This window comes from Sorex fumeus, unplaced genomic scaffold, assembly GCF_029834395.1.
Source record: "Sorex fumeus unplaced genomic scaffold, SorFum_2.1 ptg000082l, whole genome shotgun sequence".
NCBI classification, from domain to species: Eukaryota; Metazoa; Chordata; class Mammalia; order Eulipotyphla; family Soricidae; genus Sorex; species Sorex fumeus.
This window is the reverse complement of record NW_026606139.1, coordinates 52,963-79,246: the sequence shown is the minus strand read 5'-3', so window position 1 is coordinate 79,246 and position 26,284 is coordinate 52,963. Positions and strand designations below refer to the sequence as shown.

The window sequence follows — 26,284 nt, the reverse complement described above, 5'->3', positions numbered from 1 at the left end:
TATTCTGAAGAGAAACCAGAGTACTCACGGCTGCTTCTCCTGGAAAGGAGCATAAAATGAGACTCCCATAACCATGCCACCAGCCTCCGTGCCAGGCTGTTTTCACTTGGGGCACCTCAGAGTAGGGCAGGTGAGAGCCCTCCCCACCCCAATTGACCCAGCCCCAGCAGCCGACCTCCACTACCAATCTGCCTCCATGTTCCAGGACGCTTTCCGGCCACGCAACACATCATAAGACACTTGCTACCCATTTTTCATAATTGCCACATCATATTTGATGAGTTTCAGACAGTAGGCAACAAATCATAGAGAGAAATGTATATATTTATGCCTCTCGGAAAGCCTGGCAAGCTACCAAGAGTATCCTGCCTACACAGGCAGAGCCTGGCAAGCTCCCCATGGCAGATTCGATATGCCAAAAACAGTAATAATAACAGGTCTCATTCCCCTGACCCTGGAAGGGCCTCCAATCATTGGGAAAGAAGAGTAAGATGACTGCTAAAATCTCAGGACTGGGAGGAATAGAAACATCACTGGCGCCCACTTGAGTAAATCGACAAACAACTAGATGACAGTGATACAGTGATACAGTGATACAATGATGAGTTCTCAAATGTATAGAATAAAGAGTAGGAAGAAAGCAAAGAGAAATACAGGTTTTTCTTTTTTTCCATATTTACACAATACTTTGCAGCAATTTGCTCAATAGGGCTGGAGCGATAGCACAGCAGGTAGGGCGTTCGCCTTACAAGCGGCCAACATGGCCGACCCAAGTTTGATTCCTCCGCCCCTCTTGGAGAGCCCGGCAAGCTACCGAGAGTATTCGATATGCCAGACACAGTAACAACAAAGTCTCCAATGGAGACGTTACTGGGCCCGCTCGAGCAAATCAACGATCAACGGGAGGGCCTTTACTTTACTTTACTTTGCAGCAATTATTCATCTTGATATTAGAATGACTTTTTGTTTGGGTTTTTGTGGGGAGAAACACACAACTGTGCTCAGAGATCACTCCTGGCAGGGTCTCTGAGACCATATGAAATACCAGGGATTGAACTTTGGTCTGTAACACATAAGACAAGTTCCCTACCCACTGTACTATCTCTCCAGCTCCAAGAAAGAATGATTTATCAGAACTGCAGATAACTCTAAGTCTTTCTGAGTTAACATAAACCATTTTTTTCATTTCTCTGGCCTCCTCACTATTATATGTGTCATGTGTGGTTGTGTGTGTGTGCATGTGTGTTTGTGTTTTCTTCAAAACATGACTTCTGCTGTGTATATCTATTGGACCCTTGGAATTTTATCAGCACTATCTAGACATTCCAACATTAGGTTGTGAAAGTGGACCCCTTAGCTGGATTGCTTTACTCTAAGATGTCTTTGGTCCATGGATCTATCAATCTCTATGGTATTCTCTCACCGAGAATATGATATTTTCTCCCAGGATATTCTTTCGCTGAAAAGATTCAGAAATACGCATGTATCCTTTTCTCAGGAGAAAGGCCTTTCATAGCTGAGGCTGGAGGAACATTTCTGTAACTGAGTTTATTCTCCTGGGATTCACCAGAAACTCCAGGACCAACTGGATCCTACTTTTCCTCTTCCTTTTCCTCTATTACTTACTGTCTTGGCCAATGGACTCATTATCACTGTGATCATAATAGATGCATGCCTTCACACCCCCATGTACTTCTTCGGCGTCTTCTCTCTGTTGGACCTCAGTTATGCCACCATCGCAGTGTCCCAGATGTTGGTAATTTTCATAAGCAAGAACAAGACCATCTCCTATATTGGTTTTGTGGTCCAGATGTATGTTTTCCTGACTTCAGACATTACTGAGACCTGAATTTTTGCAGCAGCCATGGCCTACAACAGATAGAAATATGCTTTCCACTCCACTGGTAAAGATGGGCTAAATACTATATATTCTCCTGGATGTCAGCTCTGCTTTTTGTGATCTCATTTGTTCTCTTCTCTCCCAGGTCTTTGCCATGAAACTACCCTACTGTGACCCCAGTGAGATCAAACACTTCATTTGTGAAATTCCTGCCATCTTGAAGTTGGCTTGTGCAGATACATCTCTCAATAACCAAGTGGACTCTATCTTGGGTTTCATCTTGTCCTGATCCTATTATTCCTCATCCTAGATTCATATATTCATATCTTCCTGGTTATTCTGAAGATCCATTCCATGCAAGGAGGAATTAAGGCTTTTTCTACACGTGCTTCCAACATCCCAATGGTCATCATGTTCTATATTCCACATATGGTCATGTATATTCAGGCCCTGCTCTGAAGAGCGATAGCACAGCGGGTAGGGCGTTCGCCTTACAAGCGGCCAACATGGCTGACCCGAGTTCGATTCCTCCGCCCCTCTCGGAGAGCCCGGCAAGCTACCGAGAGTATTCGATATGCCAGACACAGTAACAACAAAGTCTCCAATGGAGACGTTACTGGGCCCGCTCGAGCAAATCGACGATCAACGGGAGGGCCTTTACCTTTACCTTTACCTTTACCTTTGCTCTGAAGCCTCTTCTGAAGATGATAAGAATTTTGCCCTGCTTTACAATGTAATTTCTGCCTCTCTCAATCCTATCATCTACAGTATCCAGAACAAGGATGTGAAGAGGACTTTCCTCAAGTTGACTGTAAAGAGTGAGGACACTCAATAGCCAATGGTTAGAATTGTCTGCAATCTCTCTGGTCCTGTATAAGCCATTCCCACTTTCACTGAAGTCTTTGGACTTAATGGCAATGCCAGGATAGAAGTGATAGCTGGAGGAAAACTTGACATTAATTTGGCCTCTGTAAATATGAGGAAAAGATTCATGGAGAATTGTGCTCAAGGTTTAAATATATCAAAGATCTTTTGTGACTTTAGAAAATTCACCTAAATTATCTGGAGTTTAATTTCCATGTGTGTAAAATGTATATATTTATTGTTCCTACATAATAACTGGAATTCCAATAGAAACATGCCAAGTTGGATGAGAAGGTAACATAGGAGCCAATTAAACTCAACAACCGAAAAAAAATAATAACTAGAAGGCTCAACCTGCAACAAACGGCTTAGTAAATCCTCAGAAAAAGACTTAACCTCATGGTGAGATAGAACAACTTTCACATATTTCACATATTCTTTTCCTGAGTATTTTTGAAAACCTTTTTGCCATTTGGTTATTACAAGCAATATAAAGCATATTATTGTGTGTCTGCTGTAAGGGGGAAGGCTTGGGGAGCGGTAAGGAAAATAGAGACAATGGCGAAGGGAAAGTCACTCGGGTGGTGAGATTGGTGGAATATCAAAAGCCCGTAACAACTCTACTATGAACAACTTTTCAAACCATGGTGTTTAAACCATTGAGCTACAGCGATAGCACAGCAGTAGGGCATTTGCCTTGCACAAGGCCGACCCAGGTTCAATTTCTCTGTCCCTCTCAGAGAGCCCAGAAAGCTACCGAGAGTATCTCGCGCACATGGCAGAGCCTGGCAAGATTCCCGTGGCGTATTCAATATGCCAAAAACAGTAACAACAAGTCTCACAATGGAGACGTTACTGATGCCTGCTTGAACAACTCGATGAACAACAGGAGGACAGTGCTACAGTGCTACAGAGCTAAATAATAACTGACTTTAATCCCATGCTGAGATGGTTGGGCATATGGGGATGTGAACAGGGAAGGAGGTAGGTGAGACATATCATGAGACTTTGGGCACCTCAGCTGCTGACCAAGAGCAAGTTTCCAGCGTGGAGAGGGCCTGGGGATGCACTCCACCTTGACTGTGTCAACAAGTTATGATATCCTCTCATACCAACCAGGTTACCGGGAACCACAATAGCAAAGTAAAATACTCAAGGTTCCCCAACACAGAAGATGATTGTATTAAAGTCATCAGTTTATGAAAAGCCATTGTGCTTTCTCCAGTGTTGATTTTTATTGTATCTTTGTCCTGAACTCTATCCTGTTGGCTATATCAGCAACAGTGTGATGGGGGCAGGAGTGGGGGAGGAGGACTGTTCTCATTCTAATCATTGGCACACGGTGTTTTTGCTGGGATTTTATCACCTGAATATCACCTTCTATGCATCCAAAATCTATCAGGATTACTCCTTCAGTGACATTTCAAATGACTGGAACCCACCTCAACACTGAAAAGTGTCACAGATGGGAAAATCTCAACTTACAACATGAGAAAAAAAATAAAGATTGCTAAGCGCTAAAGTATTTTGCTGATTGCAGAAGTTTAATAAAACAAAGTTAGGTTTTTATGGGTCCATCCTAAAGATGTTAACTGAATTTACAATTAACTAATTAGAACTGTTATGTTTCATCTCCTGCTCCTGCTTAAAACTCCTGACAAGTTTTTTCACAGGAGTGTTGCAATGTTGACTGCATGGGGAAGTAGGAATGTATTCTACAGTAAAGAGAATTTCTTCCATCACTTTTTCTAGAACTGAGTAGCTCTTTCCATTGGTTCTATTGTCAATTTGTTATTGTGGAAGAATATGGTATGTCAAATTTCTTATTATTAGATTTTCAAAACATCTAAGTATATTTTCTTCTACACTTATCACTCGCCTGCACGGCAGAGCCTGGCAAGCTCCCCGTGACGTATTCGATATGCCAAACACAGTAACAAGTCTCGTGATGGAGATGTTACTGGGCCCGCTCGAGCAAATAGATGAACAATGGGAGGACTGTGACTGTGACTGTGACTGTGACACTTATCACTAACTTCATATTCTACTGGACAACCTTGTGAAGTTCAACTATTATTGTGGTGTGTTCATATTTTCTACTTTTTTTTATTACTAAAAGTCAAGAATTTTTAAAAACCTTAGAGAAAAATTTTAAATGTATATAGAGGGCCAGAAAACTAGTACAGCCAGTAGGTGCTTGTCCTGCATGTGGTGAACCCAGCTTCAATACCCAGAACCCCAATATGGTCCCCTGAAACTACCAGGAGTAATCTCTTAGTGCAGATCCAAGAGTTAGCCCTGAGCACAGCTCAGTGTGTATGGCCCAAAATTTTAAAAATAAAATATAAAAACTTTTATAAATCACAAATCTTTGACCAGTCTTGATCTGTTTCTCCAAGAAGTTGGCCAGATTATAATTTAGGTCATTCTGTCCTTTGTACATTAACATGTTCTGTATAACACCTTTACACACTGGATTAGTGGCTATTATCTAAGAGATATGGAAATAAGTGGTCCGATCTCGTTTGGAATTTTGGAACAACAGCGACATCAGTCCGGTAAAACCATCGAATGAGGGGCCAGAGCGATAGCACAGCAAGTAGGGCATTTGCCTTGCACGCGGCCCACCTGGGTTCGATCCCTGGCATCCCATATGGTCCCCCAAACATTGCCAGGAGTAATTCCTGAGTGCAGAGCCAGGAGTGACCTCTGAGCATCACTGGGTGTGACCCAGAAAGCAAAAAAAAGGTTGATTGAATATGATGTGGTCAATTTTATTGTGGAACCATCCACCGAGAGACTCCCATGTCCAACGTTTGGATTCAGCCCTCTGGAACTGTGAGTTACCATGGATGGTCTTGGTCAACATGATGAACTCAGACAGTCTCTCACCCTGTTCGTTCCATTCTAGGCCATGGGTCCCGATGTGGAGTTCTTCAGCTGATCTACTCGGTTCTATCTTGGCATTAAAATCACCAACAATGATCTTGTAGAAGGTGTGGTCTTCTTTATAGAACTTCTCCAGCTCCATGTAGAACTTCTCAATTTCTTCATCATAATTGGATGTTGGTGTGTAGACAAAGAAAACAGAAACTGCTGGCAATGAGCCACATCTACTCAAGTGTAGTTGTCTGATTGGGGTTGTTAGACATTCAAATGAATCAATGATCATGGCCAAGTTCATGTTGACAGGAACACCAATACCACCAGCGCCTATTTTGTCGCATGTTCTGAGGAACAGTTCTTCTCCAGTGTTGAAAATGGCGTGATGTGGTTGATACCTTCTTGTCTTGGTGAGACCAATGATGTCGTACTTGATATTTTGCGCTTGCACCATCAGGTCCTCAATGGATGCATCCGATGCCAGTGTACGTACATTGAAAGTACAGACAGTCATTTTTGTCTTTCTTTGTTTTGGCAGCCTAGTTCAGCCTTGAGATTTTATCAGCCTCTCCTTCCTCATCCTTCTTAACGCTACTGTAATGGTGGCTCTGTCAGGGTCAGGGGAATGAGACCCATTGTATTTACTGTTTTTGGCATATCGAATACACCACAGATACCTTGCCAGGCTCTGCCATGCGGGCGGGATACTCTCAGTAGTTTGCCAGGCTCTCAGAGAGGGATAGAGGCTCTTAGGGCAGCCTCTAATAGCCCACATCATATTCAAGCGACGGTTTTGCCTGACGTTTGTCGCTGTTGTCCCAAAATTCCAAACAGGATCAGACCACTGTCTCCTTCATGAGAAATTCTACTTCACGGAGTGGGGAGAAAGGGTTGCAAAATTTAAGAGAATTCCCAGAACGACCACCAACTGGGAGCTCTTTGGCCTACTGCGGCAACATGAGAAGATGCCATCATTGACAATATTGATGAAGAATACGATCAACTGGTTCAGCACCTCCATGACTGTGTGAGGAACGCCAAGAGAGATAGCCACAAAAAGACGCCTGTCGTCGAAAACTCTCTAGCTCATTCACCAACGTGGCTTGGAGCGAGCCTCAGGCAACCGCAAACAAACATCCGAGCTTGCAAAGCAGTGCAGAGAAGCGATAAAGGATGACCTCAAAGAAAGAAGAGCAGCAGTGCTGGTCCATGCGGCAGAAATGGGGAAAAGCATTCACAATGCCCGCCTGTCCTTCACCAAGTACAAGACCAAGATGACTGCCCTCCAACGTCCTGATAGATCTATCACATCTTCCAGAAGGGCAATGAAGAAGATTATCCATTACTTCTACTCAGATCTCTTCGATAGCCACATCCAAATTCCACAGGATGGATATGTCGTTCCCAATGTTCTCCCTTCCAAAATCCAACACTCCATTTCGTCAGTAAAGAAGCAAACAGCACCCAACACAGACAAGGTCAGACTTGAACACCTGAAGAACCTGCCATCAGTACTCATCAATACACTGGCTCGACTCTTCACACACTACCTGTCTGAATGCAAGGTTCCGTCCCAATGGAAAACCAGTAGGACTGTTCTACTGTACAAGAAAAGAGATATCCACAACAGTGGCAACTATCTCCCAATCTGCCTGTTATCTGTCGTCTACAAGCTATTCACTTGAGTTATCCTGAATAGGATTGGCAGAACACTAGATGAAGGACAACCATGTGAGCAAGCCAAGTTCCTAAAAGGATTCAGCATGATCAACCATATCTACACGGTAACCAAGCTCATTGAGGTTTCTCAGGAGTTCAAGGTGCCACTCTGTCTAACGTTCATCAATTTAAAGAAGGACTTTGATTCTGTTGAGACTGACGCAGTCATCAAAGCCCTAGTCAAACAGGGCATTAAAACTCAATACATCAGGATCCTCCATGAACTGTATTATGGATTCACTACCAGGATCTCACCATTCTACAAGGAAGTGATCATTGATGTTAAGAGAGGGGTTCAGCAGGGTGATACCATTTCACCGAAACTCTTCAGTGCCACCCTCAAGAATGTCATGGGATGACTGGAATGGGAAAGAATTGGAGTGAAGATAGATGGTCGGCAACTACGCCACCTCTGCTTCACTGATGACATCGTCCTAATAACACCAAACATTAGCCAAGCGGCACAAATGCTGGCCAACTTCGACCGTGAGTGTGGGAAGGCCGGACTGCAGCTGAATCTCACGAAGACAATGTTCATGAGAAATGGCCTCGTTCCTGATGTTCCATTTGCTCTCAATGGAATGAACATCTCCGAATGCAGCAGTTGTGTGTACCTAGGTTGAGAACTCAACATGACGAATGGCCTGTCACCTGAGTTGTGCAGGAGGAAGAGAGCGGCATGGAACACCTTCAAGAGCATCGAAGAAATAGCTAAGAGGACCTAGAACCTCCGGCTCCAGGCAAATCTCTTCAACACTACCATTCTTCCTTCATTAACATATGCCTCAGAGACCTGGGCCCTACAAAAACAGGATGAGAACGCTATTTGGGTCTCCCAAAGAGGAATCAAAAGAGTTTTGCTTGGAGTATCATGTTTCACTCAAGTGAAAGAAGGAATCCGGACATTCATCTGGGGAATATAAAGTAACAAAATATGAGAGTAATACCCAAGAATAGCTGAGATCAGCACCAGGAGGATTACTCCATAGCTTAGAGGCCAGCCAGGCATTCTAGGGGAAAGGGCAGCTCAGATAGAGAAGGGAGCACCAAATAAAGGATGTTTGGAGGATCCTCCCAGGAGGGAAGATGCATGTTGAAAGTAGACTATGGACTGAACATGTTTGCCACTCAAAGCCTATTTTGCAGACCACAACACCCAAAAGGAGAGAGAGAACACAAGGGATCTCCCTGCCACAGAGGCAGGGTGGGATGGGAGGGATGGGGGTGGGAGGGATATTATCCATGGTGGTGGAAAATGGGCACTGGTAGAGGGATGGGTATTTGATCATTGTATAATCTAAACCCAAGCACAAAAAATTGTAAATCTACAACTGTACCTCATGGTGTTTAAAAAAAAAATTTTCGGAATTTCAAAATCACGTGGCCCTACTGCAGCCACGCAACATCATGTTATTCATAACCAGAAATAGAACACAAATTGTCTACTGTTGCCTTTTCAGCAGATCTGAGTGTTGGAGTAAAATCTCAAATAATAATAGTGGGTTTGGTGTCAAAATATTGAATGTGATCAAAGTAGAGAGAGAGTAATGTGGAGATCATCTGCCCCACAGGCAGGGGGAGGGTGTGGGATGGGGGTATACTGGGGTTTTTGGTGGTGGAGAATGGGCACTGGTGAAGGTATGGGTGTTTCATTGTATGACCGAGACTTAGACCCGAAAGCTTTGTAACTGCTCTCACGATGATTCAATAAATAAAATTATTTAAAAAAAAAAGAAGGAATCCGGAGTTACGACCTCCGTCAACAATTGAGAATCAGGGATGCTGTCTTGTTTGCCAAGGCATCGAAAATCAGATGGGCTGGACATGTAATGCAATTTGGAGATGACGACTGGACTAGAGCCGTTACCAACAGGATTCCACGGGACATCAAAAGATCATGTGGCCGCCCACATACTAGATGGTCAGACTTCTTTTTCAAGACCCTGAACAATCAGTTTGAGGCTCTTCATGTTCCTGGAGAGAGCAGACACCATTGGGTTACACTAGCCCATGACAGGGATGAATGGAGAAGCTACTGGCGCCCGCTCGAGCAAATTGATGAGTGAGTAATGGGATGTCAAGTGATCAAGTGATGAAAATAAGTGGTTATTTAGAATTTATAACTGCCCCCCATGATTGGCACCTCATATTATGATACAATTCAGTTGAGGACCACAGAACTAAGCCTGGATCCCTAAGTACTAATCTATGTACTGTTTTTTAACATAATACTGTGATTTACAAAGTTGTTCATCATAAAGTTGTTTCAGATATTCTTTGTTCCAGCAACAATTCCTCCACCAGTGTGACTTTTTCTCCACCCATATCTCTAGTTTCCCAACCAACACCAAGTCTGACACCTCAGGAGCCACAAACAACGTTTCCAAAAGGTTGGACCAATCAGTATTCCCATCCGCAGTGACTGAGAGTCCCTCTTTCTTCACATCTACACCAATGCTGGTTGTTTGTCCTTTCTGATGTGTGCCACTCTCACTGATGTGAGGTGATATCTCATTGTTGTTTTTATTTGCATTTCTCTGATGATTAGTGATGCAGGGAATTTTTCACAGACCGTTTGGTCATCCGTCTGTCCTCCTTGAGCAGGTTTTGTTCATATCTTCCCCACATTTCTGATGGGATTCTTTTGTTTTGTTGAGTTGAAATGGTGCTTTATCTTTTTTTTTTGCTTTCATTTTGGGGGTTCACACCCAGTAATGCTCAGGGGTTACTCCTGGCTCTGCACTCAGGAATCACTCCTGGCGGTGCTCGGGTGACCATATGGGATGCTAGGAATTGAACCGGGGTTCTCTGCATGCAAGGCAAACGCCCTATCCACTGTGCTATCGCTCCAGCCCCTACTTTATATATCTTGCTATAATCTCTTTATCTGATGAGTGGTGGGGAAATATCCTTCCAGTCTTTGGGGTATCTCTTTATTCTGGCCATTGTGTCCAAGTGCAGGAGCTTCTTAGTTTGATACAGTCTCATTTGTTATCTTTATTTCAGTTTGCTTGACCAATGATTTTGAATCATTGAAGGTACCTTGAGCTTCAATATCATGAAATCCTACCTGTGTTTCTCTCAAAGTAATTTATGGATCCAGGTCTGATACCAGGGACTTTTAATCTTTTGTGCATGGTGTTAGAAACCAATAGTTTCTTGAGGATCAACTGAAATAATGAGTGCAAGACTACTCAGGAAAGAGTAAACATTCTATCATCATTCCAGATCATAACTATAATATCAGATTCATAAAGGTTAGAACTATATTGGGTACTTTAGCTTGTCCTCATCAGCATTCCATCGCCTAGGAAATAGCACTGTGTAGTGGAATAGTAACTTCTCAATAAAGATGTATGGAGTGGGGCTGGAGCTATAGCACAGCACGTAGGACATTTGCCTTGCATGCGGACAACCTGGGTTCCCAGCACCCCCATAAGGTCCCCTGAGCACCGCCAGGGGGAATTCCTGAGTGCAGAGCCAGGAGTAACCCCTGAGCATCGTCGGTGTGAACTAAAAAGAAAAGAAAAAAAATGATATATTGAGTGATTTTTCTCAGCCCCACCCCTATTTGTGGTACAAAATTTCTAAATGTTTCTTTCAGATTTCTTCATTTTCATGCTCCCTTTTCTATTTCTATGGAATCTACTGCATCGGTGGTTTCCAGCAATTCAGACTTCTATTTACTGGGAAAGCATCTTAGGTTCTATTACTGAATTATTCTTTAATTTTTCTTCTTTTTTTTTCTCCTCTTGGGTCACACCAGGAGATGCGCAGGGATTACTCCTGGCTCTGCTCTCAGGAATTACTCCTGGCAGTGCTCAGGGGACCATATGGGATGCTGGGAATCGAACCCGGGTCGGCTGGATGCAAGGCAAATGCCCTACCAACTGTGCTATCGCTCCAGCCCCATTCTTTAATTGTTCACTGCTTCCAGGGAGGTTAGGTGGGTATGTAAAAGGTCCTTAACTTTAGCCTTAACAATTTGTTGAGATCATTTAAAAAATCTCCTATCTTTTTTGGAATCCAGTCCTCCTACCCCCATCTGTAAAAATGGTTAGAATGATCCTATCTGACTCTGGCAAATCTGTAAAGTAATCTTAAAGTTCAGATGAAAACAGGCCTTAAAGCTTAACTTCTTCAGGTGGTGTCAGAGGCTCCTGGCTGTGCGTGGGGCTCATTCCTGGCTGCCTTAGGTGATCATAGGTGGTGCCAGGGATTGAACCTGGTTCAGCCACATTCAAGGCAAGCAGCCTACCTATATACTCTAGTCCCGAAAATTTAAATATTTTTTATAAATTACAATTTAGAGTCACTGTGTTCAAAACTAGATACTTTTTTAAATGTTAAATGATTAACAGGAGCTTTTATTTTTCAACAACAAATGTTAAATTCAGGCAAAGCCATACCTTTAACAAACACACACATACATACAACTCATGAAATACAATAACAATTCCAGCTGCCACATTAACCCATAAACATTAACTCATGAAACACAGTAACAATACCAGATGCCACATTAACCCATTAACCACATTAACTGGCATCTAACTATTTCTAGCACCATCAAAGCCAATAAAATCTCTATTGCTTTGCAATTGAACCTGGCATAAAATAAATCTTTCAAACTAACTACTATATCTCTCTAATATGATTCCATGGACAAGTGTTCTGGTTATTCTTAGCAGCTTAGGAAGTTTTTCTTTGTAAACCAAGCAATTTCTGAATATTAAGAAGACCCAATAGACTATTAAATGCTAAGAAGCTGCCTTACTCATTAACAACTTTCTCCAGAAGCTAAATTGAGGGGAGCTGTCCCCCTCAAAACTTTCCCCACTCCCCGTGAGAGTGGCGTGCCACTGTGACAGAGGAAGTGCACGTGCCAGCCTTCCTGCCTGGAAGCCAGGGTCTCTGAGGATGCAAGCTCTGGGGAAATAGCAGACTTGATTTTCTGGAGAGAAAATAAATTATCAGCAAGATGTCTGGGTTGTGTTTCTTGGGGGGTTGTTAGGAAAATTGCTCTGGGGTCCTGAGAGGGAGCATAAGAGAATCATCTCTGAGACTAATGGTGCTTCCTGCTTGGCGCTCTGAGAATGTGGAAATTCACTCCATGCCCACCCAGCGTTCCTACTCCTCAACCATCACTCTACTCCAGCCAACCTTGACTCTGGGCCCCTCCACCTACAGTGCCCTCTCCTGCCAGCCACCTAACCTCCCTTTTTCGTCCAAGAAGGTGTCAGGCAGGTTCCTCCTTTAGGAAGTTTCCTATTTTCAGTCCATATAAAAGTAATTTCTCTCCCCCTGAATTCTATTCTGCCCACTAAGCACTCAACTTTGATCTCAGAAACAGACAGGGAAAGATCTGAGTCCAACCCTTTGGGGGCCTGGAATTCCTTTGTTGAAAAGAACCACCAATATGGCACTTCAAATATATTTGCATAAAGTTTAAATGCACATAATCTTTTTCTCATTTATGATTTTTGAAAATCTCAGCTAACTAAATAGAAGGAAAATTTCTTTCTCACCTCCCCCTCCCAGGAAGAAAAAAAAACAGAACACCTCCATGTTAAATCATATCAAATAGTCAAAGACTGTTTCCCCTTAAAGTAAGTATTAAAGCATGAATTCTTGCTCTGAATACTCATTTTCAAAGTATTACTACAAGTCCTAACCAGGGCACTAAAAAAAGAAAAGAGAAAAGGAAGAAATAAATCCATATCTGTTTTCTGATAACAAAATTGTCTATGTAAAGCAAAGCAAGAATTCTACATAAAAACTTCTCAAATGTATGGGTTTAGTGGTGCTATAGGATTAACACCTAAGATTCACATATATTTCTACAGACTAACAATGAACAATCAAAACTAAAATGCCGTGTAGTATTTATAATAATTGTTACAATTAAATATTTATGTACAAATAGACAAAAAATTGTGTTACTAAACTGTAAAACACTTAAAAGAAATGAAAGGTGACACAGGCATGTTGATAGATTGGAAAACTCAATATTGTAAGGATGCCAGTTCTGATCAAAATTGTTGTTTTGCTTTTGCTGTTGCTGTTGTCTTTTTGTTTGTTTTTGTTTTGGGGCCAGACCCAATGATACCCACGAGTTACTCCTGTCTCTACATTCGGGAATTACTCCTGGCAGCATTTGGGGACCACATGGAATGCCAGGAATTGAACCCAGGTCAGCTACATGCAAGGCAAATGTCCTACCCACTGTACTATCACTCTGGCCCCTGCCTAAGATTTTTTTACAGCTGAATACAATTACAGGAAAATTACTAGCAGTAATATTTGTTGCTGTGTATAAGCTATTCTGAAAACTCTTATTAAAAGTCTCCAAAACTAGAATAAATAAAGCAATTTTGATTAAGATGAATATATATAAAAATCTGATTTTAAGACTATTATGATCCAGAGAGTGTGATATTAGTGAACAAATAAGCATGTTTATCAAAAGCTGGACTACTCAGTACAAAAATGGGCCAGACAATTAGGGAATGGAAAAGCAGTATGAGAGTTAAGCTTTTTGCCTTGCAGGAGGCTGACCCTAACTCAATCTTCACCACCACATATGGTCTCCTGAATATGGCCAGGAATGATTCCTGAGCAAAGAGCTAAGAGTAAGCCCTGAGCACTATTAGGTGTGGCCCACCACTGCCCCCTGCCTAAATGGGCCAGACAAGTATGGCCAGATAATATTTTTTGAATCTGTAGAAGTATTAGATGTAGAAATGATAGAACTTTCAACACACAGTTAAACAATTGACCGTTCACTAGAATATAATACAACTCAACTAAACTTCACATCTTAGACAAATATTAACTCAAAATGTATCACAGATCTACATGGAAAATATATAACTACAGAACTTTTAGAAAAATGCAGGAGAAATATTCCTTTAAAGATATGAAATTCCAGGGCTGGAGAGATAGCACAGCGGGTAGGGCATTTGCCTTGCACGCGGCCGACCAGGGTTCGATTCCCAGCATCCCATATGGTCCCCTGAGCACCACCAGGAGTAACCCCTGAGTGCAGAGCCAGGAGTAACCCCTGTGCATCACCAGGTGTGACCCAAAAAGCAAAAAAAAAAAAATTCCTTGACCATTGACTAAAACATAATCTTCAAAATCAAAATTTGATATAATGAACCTGTTAAGAGACTTAAAATATAAAATGTTAGTAGATTTGGTTTCTGCTGTTACCTCTCACCTGTGCCTCTTGGTGTCGATTCTGTGTTGATGCATCCTCAGTCTTTCTGTGTCCATTTTTTTCTCTTCCTAAAAAGATACCATCTAATTGGTTTAGGGCCCACTCTATGATGTCACTCAACCCTAATTACCCTTTAAATATAATCATATCATGGGTTAGGGTGAAAAATATATAAATTGGAGGCAAGGAGACACAATTTCATCCATAAAAAAAAAACAGACAAAAAATGTAAAGGAAAAACTGGTGAAATCTAAATAAAGTCTAGTTTTGTGAATAGTATTGTACTAATGTTATTTTCTAATCTAATAACATACAATGGAGGAAGTTGGATAAAGAGCACAAAATAACTCTAATTTTGTAACTTCATGTATCTGAAATTATTTCAAATAAAATCAAGTGCAAAACTCCTATTCCTGTAAATGACTGAACACCTAACTGAGTCACCATGTGATGAGAGGCAAACCAAATAGCTTGGTATTGTCTCTCCATCCTTAATTGTCTGGTCCATTTTGGTAGTGTGTGATCAAGCTTTTTATACATGTGCTTATCGTTCACCAATACCAAACCAAATCATAAGCTGGTGATGTATGTGCAGGCATGCACAAAAGAATTCCATTGTGAATAGAAGCAATCTTTATTATTTTTAATTTTTATGTTATTATAGTTTTGGTAATAAGGTTATAATACTGTTCAACTTTCTAGTATTGATGTCTAAAGTTCCTATACAGCCCCAGTCATCAAAGTACCCATGACCCTTCCTCCTCACTCCTATTGTTGATTGACAGTTACGACTCTTATGCATACTGTTACCTCCCTTAGCACTACCCATGTGCTCAAGAACTTCCACTAATAATCACTTATGTTACTTCCTGGCAACCTATATTTCTCCTCCCCCGACCTCTTAGACTTGGCGCACTCAGGTCTGTATTCCAGTATCCATAGTGTATTATCAATTGATATTGTCCATGCCCTTGATTTGTTTCTCTCTATATCACAGATGAGTGAGATCTTCCTGTATTTGTCCTTCTGCCTCTGGTTTATTTCACTCACCATGATACAGTCTTTCCATGTAAGTTTCCACAAACCGCATGAATTCGATTTTTTGAGTAGCTGCATAGTATTCCATTGTGTAAATATACCACAACTTCTTCGTCATTTGATCTGTTGTTGGACATTTGGTTTGTTCGGATGGAAGCAATTTTTATGAGGTTGGGTCTAGGTGGTGGGCTTCACAAATCATCCTGGGTCCTGCTCCTACTTCTCTGCTGCTGCTCCTTCAACCTTCAGGACCATATTCTCTAACTAATTAGCAGAAGGTGGAGGTGGGGGAAGGGGAGTTCAGTGCATTGCCACCATCCTCAATAGAGGAAGCTCCGGGTGTGGTGAAAAAAATTGCCTTGATGGGCAGAACTTTGGATGGCATGTCTGACCATTCATTTTATAGGGAGTGAGAGACATCCTGAAGTCAGGCTGTACGCTACTTCATGGGCGCTTGCTAATGGCAAGAAGACAGTCAAGGACTTGGAAACATAAATATTAAAATATTCATCACAGGGGTCTAGAAAATGTTATGTGACTATATCGCTCTCTTACAGACCTAGAAACTGAAGACAATTGTGGGGCCAGAGAGAGAGAGAGAGAGTACAGTGGTCAGGGCACTTGCCTTGCATTTGGCTGATCTGGGTTTGGTCACCAGTACCCCACATAGTGCCCCAAGCACCACCAGGAGTGATCCCTGATCAGAGATAAGAGTATACCCTGAGTACTACTGCTGTGGCCCCAAAATGACAACAATAAAAAACGAAGGAACATTGAATACACAACAGCAAACTTCCACAATGGGTGTGTTCTCAAGAAGCTGTGCATAGAGTCAACCAACTGAACTCATAGGAAAATCTAGGGACCCGAGAGGGGTCTATATACCCACACAGTCAGACCCTCAAAGTACTTACTAATTGTCAGGATTTTTGAGAATCGGAGCAATAGCACAGCGGGTAGGGCATTCGCCTTACAAGCGGCCAACATGGCCGACCCGAGTTCGATTCCTCCGCCCCTCTCGGAGAGCCCGGCAAGCTACCGAGAGTATTCGATATGCCAGACACAGTAACAACAAAGTCTCCAATGGAGACGTTACTGGGCCCGCTTGAGCAAATCGACGATCAACGGGAGGGCCTTTACCTTTTTTTTACCTTACATGTTTTCTAAACTTGCATGTGTTATACATCATTTCACTCACCCCCCACCATCCAAACAGGCAGAACTGAGTCGAGCTTTGCTCAGTGGAATATTCAGCTGGGGGCAAATAGATGAGACCTCCGTTGAGTCTCATACAAAATCTGTTCACAAAGCTCAATAAATCCTCACAAATATTCTGGGGAACAAAAATCTCTGCTTAAACCACAAAAGTAGAACAACCATGTGGGTACAGTTAATAGTGGGTGCTGGATTGGGTTCATTAGGAAGCCCCGTCTCCCCTGACCTGACACAAGGCTCCTAACATATAATTCAAGCTGATGCCTCAGAAAGATTGCAGATAAAGATAGACTAGGGTTTCTCAGAGTTCAAAACGTTGCTGGAAACACCAAATGTAAGCCAGCAAGTGAGAAGTAGAAACTGTAGCACACAGTCTATGATACGGTACATAATCATGATGGTACCAGCCTCCACGGGGAGGAAAAGGAACGGAGCATCTCCTCAAATGGAAAGACGCAAAGGTGACTCAAGTTCAGAAGCAGCCAAATATGAATGAAATGAATATCGGGCTTAAGGTGCAGAGACGTCTCCCCACCCTGTGCCAGGCTGATTTCATCAGGGCACCTCTGAGGGCGGCAGGTGTGTCCCTCAGTCTGCCTCAAATGAACCCCAGCAGGCATAAACATCCAGAACCCAATCGCCACCACACCATGGCTGACCTTCACAGGCTCATCCCCAGCCCCTCACACATCAGAATGAATCCACTGTAAAACCCAGTATGCAGGACCAGTGACTGAAAACTCCAGGCTTCATGGAGTCAGGGATGGGAGACCTCCCCAAATCTCCCTTCGGGTTTCCTGGCAGTCATGCCCAAGAACTGCCTCTGTGCCCCGTTTAAGCCCATCAATGACCATGATTCAGAGACTCACAAATGAATTTCACGAAAGAGCAGCACACCACAGAGATGTCTCCGGACTTCAAATATTTTTTTAAAAAATTAATTTTAGAATTCCAGGAGTGTGCGTCCACTTTTGTGACTGTGTGACACATCATACTTCTCATGGCAAGCAGTACAAAATAAATTAGCATCTGCCTAAGGAGCAGGCTGGTGTGGTGGTGGGAAGATTCAAAGTAATATAGGTGGGAAGGAACAATGGTGGTGGGATTGGTGTTGAAATACTGAATGTAAACAATTGTGGAACAACTTTATGAAAAATCTATTTTAAAAAAATTTTAAAGGGGGACTGGAGTGATAGCACAGCAGATAGGGCATTTGCCTTGAACGCAGCTGACCCAAGTTCAATTCCCAGCATCCTATATGGTTCCCCGAGCACCACCAGAAGTAATTCCTGAGTGCATGAGCCAGGAATAACCCCTGTGCATCGCCAGGTGTGACCTCCCCAACAACAACAAAAAAATTTAAGTAATGAGGAATTCATGCCTATTTCAATCAGCTTAATCAGTGGCTGAATAAATAATGAACAGTATTACTCCTACATAAATACACACACACATATATGTATATATATGTGGTATGTATATGTTGGGCTTAAAGAAATGAGTGCATTTCAATACAAATGTGGTAGAATTGGTAGAATATTTACTCCAGTCTTCATGAGTTCACTTCCTGCCTGGCCTGATTCTATACTGAACATGCCCCATTTATCAGCCAAGTTTAGCTATAACCTCACTAGAAACAGGATCAAATCCTAGGAATCGCCATTGCTTGGGACATATTCCATACCCTGTAGGAGGTCTGTCCCTTGGGGGCCCATAAGATGTCAGAAGCCATGCAGGCAAGGACCCAGCAGGCCTTGTCAGTGAATAGAGCAGGGATATGGAACTGAGAATAGAGAGGCGCTTTCCCTTCCATCCCTCTTCTCAAACCTCTTTCCTTCCTTGTGCTTATGGAAGTCTTCCCTTACGCTGCCCATCTAAGAATACTCTGAAGCTCACGCATCTGCCCCCTTGAGCAGTTGGGAGAGGCCTGTGGGAAGCACCGGGGGAACAGCCAAGAGGCTCAGGGGACCTGGTGTGCAGACCTTGAGTGCCAGGCTGGAATGCTGTGATGTGCCCAGGGCTGCAGAGGGGCGGGGACACTGCCGTGGGGCCTGGAGAGTCCCACGGCACAGGAGTTTCATAACAAGCTACTTGATTTCTCCTCCCTGAAGATCAGGAGCACAATATCAGGTGAGGACCCAGCCGTCTCCTGGTTCTAATGTCGCTGAGCCCAGCATCAGGTAAGAAGGGGAGCTTCAGGGTCTGGGCTCTGAGCCGTGAGGAGTTGCTGCGTGACACTCCTGCTTCTCCCTGTGTATTTGTCTGTGTCTGGACACTTGCCTGCCTTCTCCTCCTTCCACCCACACCTTCCCTTCAGGCCTGAGCCTCTATGCTACCCCCAGCCTCAATCCTTCTCTGCTTACTCTGCCTTTCCGTCTCCCTCTGTCCTATGGGCAGCCCCTTGGTTGAGTGAAGAGAAGCAAGCTGGAGCATGGTTGCTGTGGAGCGGAGGCGGCTGGCTCTCCTTTGAGGAAGGAGGGTACAGGGCAACCTACTGCCAGGAGAGGAAACAGGAGGATGACAAGCGCTGAAGGGGGTTAGGGACCTTGAGGGTTCAGGGAATGTTGGATGTTAGAGGAACGTATTGGGGCTAGACGGGACAACTGGAAGGCGACTGCCTTCACACAGGAAAGGAGACCCCAAGTTCCCACTCTGACCATCCTGAGAAGCCTCATCTGTCCCTTTCTAGCCCTTTTATACACCTCCCCCCCTTCACTCGCTTCTCTTCTTCCCTCTATACCATATTCTGGTCACTGTGTGTGTGGCAGGGAGTGAGATGCAAGTGGAATGCAATGGGCCAGGCAGCTGGTATTGGTTCCTGGTGAAGACGGAAGGAGAACACAGGGGAATAGCAAAGTCTTCACTCTTCCAGAAAGAGTGGTCCAGAGGCGTCCTGCTCTGCCTGCAGGCCTGGCCCCAATGCACCCTGACATTTGTTTGATCCTGTAGTGGGGTCATTACCTTCCTTACCTCCCAGAGCAGTTCAACCCATCTACAAACCCCACTGAAGTAATTTGGTTCTATCAAGCTGAGACCCGTGTCCTCAGTTTAAGTCACAGATGGCTTACCAGGGCCCACCCAGTGCAAGTCTCCTCTGTCGGCCACACAAAAGCCTTTTAGCGTTCACCCTCTATTTCCAAAAGGCCCTTCGCCTTTCATTTTGCGTGGCAAACATCTCTCACACAGCCTTCTTGGCTTCAACTCTTCCAGCATGTGTGGTTTCCACACACTTCCTGGTTTCCTTGTTCCAACTGGCTCATGCTCCCCTTAAAACGTGGCCCTCCCATGGGAAAGATTCCCCAGGTGCAGCCTAACGCAGGACAGCTCCGTGTCCCCTCTCTGGTCTTAGCTCTTTCCTCCTTTCACCCTCTCCCAGCTCACTCCTTGCAACCCAGATATCTGACTTCTGCTCTCATTGCTCTGAAGAGGTTTCTCAAACTTTGCACTTCTCTTTTCCTGACCCTAGCATTTGGGCCCTCTGGCATTCTTCTCTCCTGGAGGCTGGGTGTTTGAATGGTGGCATCAGGCTCTCCTGCCTCCCTACAGCTCTTGTTCTGTCAGCCAACAGCGACCCCTGTTTCACTCCCCAATGTCCATGTTCCCATAGGTGTCTTGGGAGCCCCACCTGTCTGAATTTTCCCAAAAGGTTATCCCTCATCCTGTGTCTTAGTCACTTTTGTATTTGTATCTTGGGCTGGAGCGATAGTTAGGGTGTTTGCCTTGCAAGTGGCCAACATGGCCGACCCGAGTTTGATTCCTCCACCCCTCTCGGAGAGCCCAGCTACCAAGAGCATCTCGCCTGCATGGCAAAGCCTGGCAAGCTATCTGTGACATATTCAATGTGCCAAACACAGTAACAATTGTCACAATGGAGATGTTACTGGGCCCGCTTGAGTAAATCAATGAACAATGGGAGGACAGTGACAGTATTTTTTATCTTACACTAAGAGTGTGGACATGTCATTCTCTCGAAGTCCATGTCCTCAAGAATGCCCCATGTTCAAACTGTGTTTGACAAAAGTCTGTGGGTGACAGAATGAATCCTAAGTCCCAGTCACTTCACCCTATCTCTTCCTCGCCCTGGGTTTGGCTTGTACCAGTATGGCTGCCAATGTGGGTTACCAACCTAAAACTTCGAGCTCATTCTCGTTTCTTCTCTTTCTAAGCTCCTGCCCTTTTCATTACCAAGTCATGTTCATTCCATTTCCTACACCATTTTCTAAGCCCTCCCCCCCTGTATTATCATAAATATTAGCTTTCTTATTCCTTTTCCCTCACACGTCAACTGGTCTTCCTCCAACTGGCCTTCTCCTAAATTCTACCCAAGCAGTGATGTTTCTTTTATCCATTTCTTCTTTTAATTGGAATATAGATAACATCATCATAACAGTGCTAGCATTCATGGTTTTGATACATAGTTACTGCACATTCACCACCACCAAATGCCCCAGACCCTCTACTTCCATCCTTCTGTCATCTCTTGTCCACTTTTCCCTCCCCACTCATCTCCCAACTACCAAGTAGTAATGTTTCTTAATCTAATCCTGAAAAAATTACCTTCTGCTTAAGAGTCATTTGTTGGGGGTCAAGAGAACTAGTACAATCAGTAAGGAACTTGCCTTGCATATGGCAGATCCAGGTTTAATCCCAAGCACCCCATAGCCCCCTGAGCTGCCAGGTGACCCCTGAATAAGCCCAGCTAGGAATAAGCCATGAGAACCACCAAGTGTAGCCCCCAAACAACGAAAGACTTATCTGTGACTTTCATGCGTCTAAATCAGTGTTTCCCAGCCAGAGGCTGTATATTCCACCAGCCTTTGTTTCCCAGAATATTCCAGGGATGCACATGTAAAAAAAAACCACACAAATGTGAGGAGGTACATAGCACAAGACTGGAAGTACACCTGGTAGAACAGGAGAAGTAACAGAGAGGAAACACAACCATACGGGGGCCACAGTGAGAAAAGTTGAGAAACACTGGTCTAAATGTCAAGACCATGCTCCTTATCCAGGTACACAAGATCCTTCAAAATTTTTCTCCTTCCTCTTATATTCCTAATTATTCCTCCATGTATATATAGTCGAGCGGGCCCAGTAACGTCTCCATTGGAGACTTTGTTGTTACTGTGTCTGGCATATCGAATACTCTCGGTAGCTTGCCGGGCTCTCCGAGAGGGGCGGAGGAATCGAACTCGGGTTGGCCATGTTGGCTGCGTACAAGGCAGACACCCTACCCACTGTGCTATCGCTCCAGCCCTATATTTGGACTTTATGGCTTGAGTTCCCTAGTTAGTTACATGATACTTTTCCTTGGCTATGACCGTATGCATCAGCAGATGCATCTATTTGCAAGTCTCATTCTTGCACCTTCTTCTTGGTAACTCCTATTCACCTCTTAACATCATGCATCTTCCTGAAAAAAAAAGTCTTTCCCAAAACTAGCCCACATACTCCTTTAAGGAATAACAATGCTCCAGTACTTAATCCTGTCACAGTACTTCTCACCGGTTGTCACTCTTTATTATCTGGATCCTCACTCTCTATGCTGCTGGAGGACAGAGATTTTACCTTCTGGGTACCTAGTACCTAGCACAGAGCAACGACTGCCAGCATGTCTTTTTTTCTTAGACCCAAACACATTTGAATGTCATCTGTGTCTCTTCCCCTAACCGGATTAGATGTTGCTTTTAGGCAAGGAATACACCTTGTCTGTCTTCATATCTTCAGCTCCTACTACAGGGTCTCATAGGTAATAGGCAATCAATTAATGTTTGTTGGCTATCTGATGAGCAACATCAGAAAAAAGAGAACTTGGTGGAAACAATTTTATATTGAGTTCACATTTGCAATACTTGTGATGCTTTGCACATATTATGAGGCTGCTCTTTATGGAGCTCTTCCTGATCGGTACTGGGTCCATCTAGCAGAGCAGGAAAGCGAGTCTCAAGGAGATTAAAATACTTTAATAGGACCATAGTGAAAGTACCAGGACTCCAAATTCCAAATCCCAAGATTCTCCTTTAGAACATGTCACCTTTTCTGTCACCACAAATAAAAACCTAATTTTAAAGACACAAACTAAATGCCATCGCTGTCTTTAATTGGGGCTATTGGAAAATGCCTATTCAAAAATCTCCACTCCAGGAGAGAAAGAGACTTCAAGGGACAGGTGACACCTGGGAAAGCTATTCCTGCCACAGTCTAGGGACCCAGAGAGGTTAAATTTTCCTTTCAACAAGAACAAAAAAGATATTATTCATCAACTTTAAATGGAGTTTGGAAGTCACTCAGGAAGACCCTCGTCTCTAGTTGTAGGTAAATTCAGGGAAAGGTAGATTGGTAAGCAATCATATCTAAAATAAAATCAGATGAGGGAATCATCCTGAGGCCCAGAAGACCCATGGATATTTCCAAAGTCACATGTCTGCTCCACATCTGACTTGTCCTGTATATGTAGATGTATGTGCACCGATCAAAGTCCCAGACACTCAGAACTGGAGAGAAAGCATAGCGGGGAGGGCATTTGCCTTGCATGGAGCCGACCTGGGTTCGATTCCCAGCATCCCATATGGTTCCCCGAGCACTGCCAGGAGTGATTTCTGAGTGTATGAGCCAGGTGTAACCCTTGTGCATCCCCAGGTGTAACCCAAAAAGCAAAAAAAAAAAAGTCCCAGACACTCAAGGCACCCAGAAAAGGATTTGATATAAAGGCAGATGGAATTATCAAAAGACAGATCAATAATCTCTGTGATGATTGTTATATCTCGCAATGGTGATAATGAAGTACAAAAGAATAAAAGTCATTCTCATTGCCTGAGAATCTATTATGCTGGTTGATGCTGATTGAGTCTTCTGTGTTATTGTTTTTGCTCATTGAGCTTGGTGCTCTTCTCTGCAACTTTTCCATCAAACTTTCTTTGATCCTAATGGACTGACAGTACTGTTAAGTTTGGAGGTATTGTGCAGCCATGCACTCCAGGAGCTATAAAGCTGGAATGGTTTGGTGTCTTGGAAACTTAATGAGGCTCAGTTGTGGAGCTGGGCTCTTGCTATGTTGGAAGGTGTCAGGTGTGGCTTCAGGCGACTGTGCCTTCAGAATAAAAGGAGAATCTGTCCATACCCATTCCAAGAAGTCCCCTGAAATATCAGCCCAGAACAGTCTACCTAGGAAGATTCAGCGACATTATGTTCTTCTTGAGATTAGTTATGTCTATTTATTTTCTTCCCTGTGATGACTATCATACTTGTTTCAAGTATAGGAGCTAGTTTTGCTGTGTCTTAGAAGTACCCTTTAAAAGAAAAGGTAAAATATAAATGTAGGAAATATATAAGATCATTTTCTTTGTCCTGAAAAAGATGGTTACTCGTATTCTTTGTATTAAAAAATAAGACTTGAGTCTAAAAGAAAAGGAAAGAAAGAAAAGTGCTTGTTTTATGAGAGGGGAGAGTTTTATCACCTCTCTTCAGAACTGGGTCCAGGGGAGAGGAGTCACCATATGCTGTCGGCTCCTGGAGGGAAAGAAAGCATATGGTTCTGGGAGGACCAGGAGGGGATGAACAAGAACCTAGAGGTCTTGAAGAAATATTTGGACCTGAGAAACAGAAAATTCTGTTTTTCTGCATTTCCCAATTTAGATTATTTTCAGCTAGACCTTAGTCTCCTACTTCACAGGCTCAAGTAGAATCCAAACAACCACTGACCTTGCCAGCAACTTCAAAACACAGCCTAAGCTGGGCCATTACAGATCCATTTCTCTCTCTGCAGCTGAAGAAGGATGCAGGAATTCCCCTGGAAGAACCACAGCTCCGTGTCTGAATTCGTTCTTCTCGGTTTTTCCAGGGACTCCCAAATTAATGTGATCCTCTTCAACATCTTCCTCTTCTTATACATCTTGACACTTGGAGGCAATGGGCTCATTGTCACCTTGATCCACCTGGACTCTCGTCTCCACACACCCATGTACTTCTTCCTCAGTGTCCTCTCCATGCTGGATATGAGCTATGTCACCACCACTGTGCCCCAGATGTTGGTGCATCTGCTCTCAGAGAAGAAATCCATCTCCTATATTGGGTGTGTAGCACAGATGTTTATTTTCCTGGTGTTGGGCATCACTGAGGGTTGGCTGTTCTCTGTCATGGCCTATGATAGGTATGTAGCCATCTGCTATCCACTCAGGTACAAGGTCATCATGAGTCCATGGCTGTGTGTGGCAATGGTCATCTTTTGTGGACTCTGGGGCATCAGTTGCTCCCTGGTCTACACTGTCTTCACCATGCGCCTGCCTTACTGTGGCTCCAATGAGATCAACCACTTCTTCTGTGAGGTGCCTGCTGTTCTGAAGTTAGCCTGTGCAGACACATCTTTCAATGACCGAGTGGATTTCATCCTAGGTTTCATCCTTCTCCTTGTGCCTCTGTCCTTCATTCTGGCTTCTTATGTTCGTATATTTGCTGCCATCTTGAAAATCCGCTCAACCCAGGGTCGGCTCAAGGCTTTTTCCACCTGTGCTTCCCACATCACTGTGGTCACCATGTTCTGTGGACCTGCTATGTTTATGTACATGAACCCTGGGACTAATGCCTCCCCAGAGCGGGACAAGAAATTGGCCTTATTCTACAATGTTATCTCTGCCTTCCTCAACCCCATCATCTACAGTCTCAGAAACAAGGATGTGAAGAGAGCCTTCCTCAAATTAACAGGCCAGGGTAGAGCTTCTGAGTGAAGGCACAGAATGTCACAACTACACCAAAACCATAAGTTCTGTGGCCCTCCCCTCTAACTCCTTCCAATCACCCAATCACCCAACAAACAGGCTGATAGGAACAATGATGTGTAAGGTAAGGTTCCTAGGGGGGATTGACTGCAGCAGTTTAACGTATCAAGAGATTCAATTGTAGACACAATGCCAAAACAAGACCTGTCTGGTTAATTTTCACTTTCCCAGGACTCAGCAGGCTGTGTGGCACAAAATAAGCATCATTAACATTTGCTGATTGAGTGACTAACACAGGAAGATTTGGCATCTTAAATTGGCTCAGATGACGAAGGTAAAATAACTCAGAAACCAGACTAGTGATTTTGTCACAACCAGAGAAGGATCTAAAGGAGTGTAGTGTCAGGAGAAAGGAAGAGTGATGCAAATGATGTCAGGGCATGAGTGTGGTCCCTCCAGCTCGTCCATGGGAAGGGGGGTCTTGAGGTACATAGTGCATCTTACTCTAGCAAAGAGACTTGTCGCAGAGTCTCTGCACAGACAGAACATCATCCAAATCACATCCAAATCGCATCAGTTTTTATTTCGCAGGCAGCAGTAAATTCTATAGGATTGTTGTGAGTTCTTAAAAAAAATAAATAAATAAAAATAAAACTGTGCTTCAGCCAGAGAGCTAGTACAGGGAATAAATCACATGCCTTGTATACTATCAGCTCTAATTCATACCCCCTGCACTGTTCCCTAAGCAGAGTCAGGAGTAGCCCCTGGGCACAATGGGTATGGTCCAAA

The 26,284-nt window shown here is 43.5% G+C and overlaps 1 protein-coding gene and 1 pseudogene across 1 annotated transcript; both read left to right on the top strand.

The window, feature by feature from the left end:
* Window positions 1-1,481: 1,481 nt before the first annotated feature.
* Window positions 1,482-2,675, top strand: LOC130039093 (olfactory receptor 13D1-like; annotated as a pseudogene).
* A 21,881-nt stretch (window positions 2,676-24,556) lies between these two features.
* On the top strand, window positions 24,557-25,504 carry LOC130039115 (putative olfactory receptor 2B3). The gene has a single exon (XM_056130983.1). It carries the CDS (start codon window positions 24,557-24,559, stop codon window positions 25,502-25,504), a length of 948 nt encoding a protein of 315 aa, XP_055986958.1.
* The last annotated feature ends 780 nt before the right edge of the window (window positions 25,505-26,284 follow it).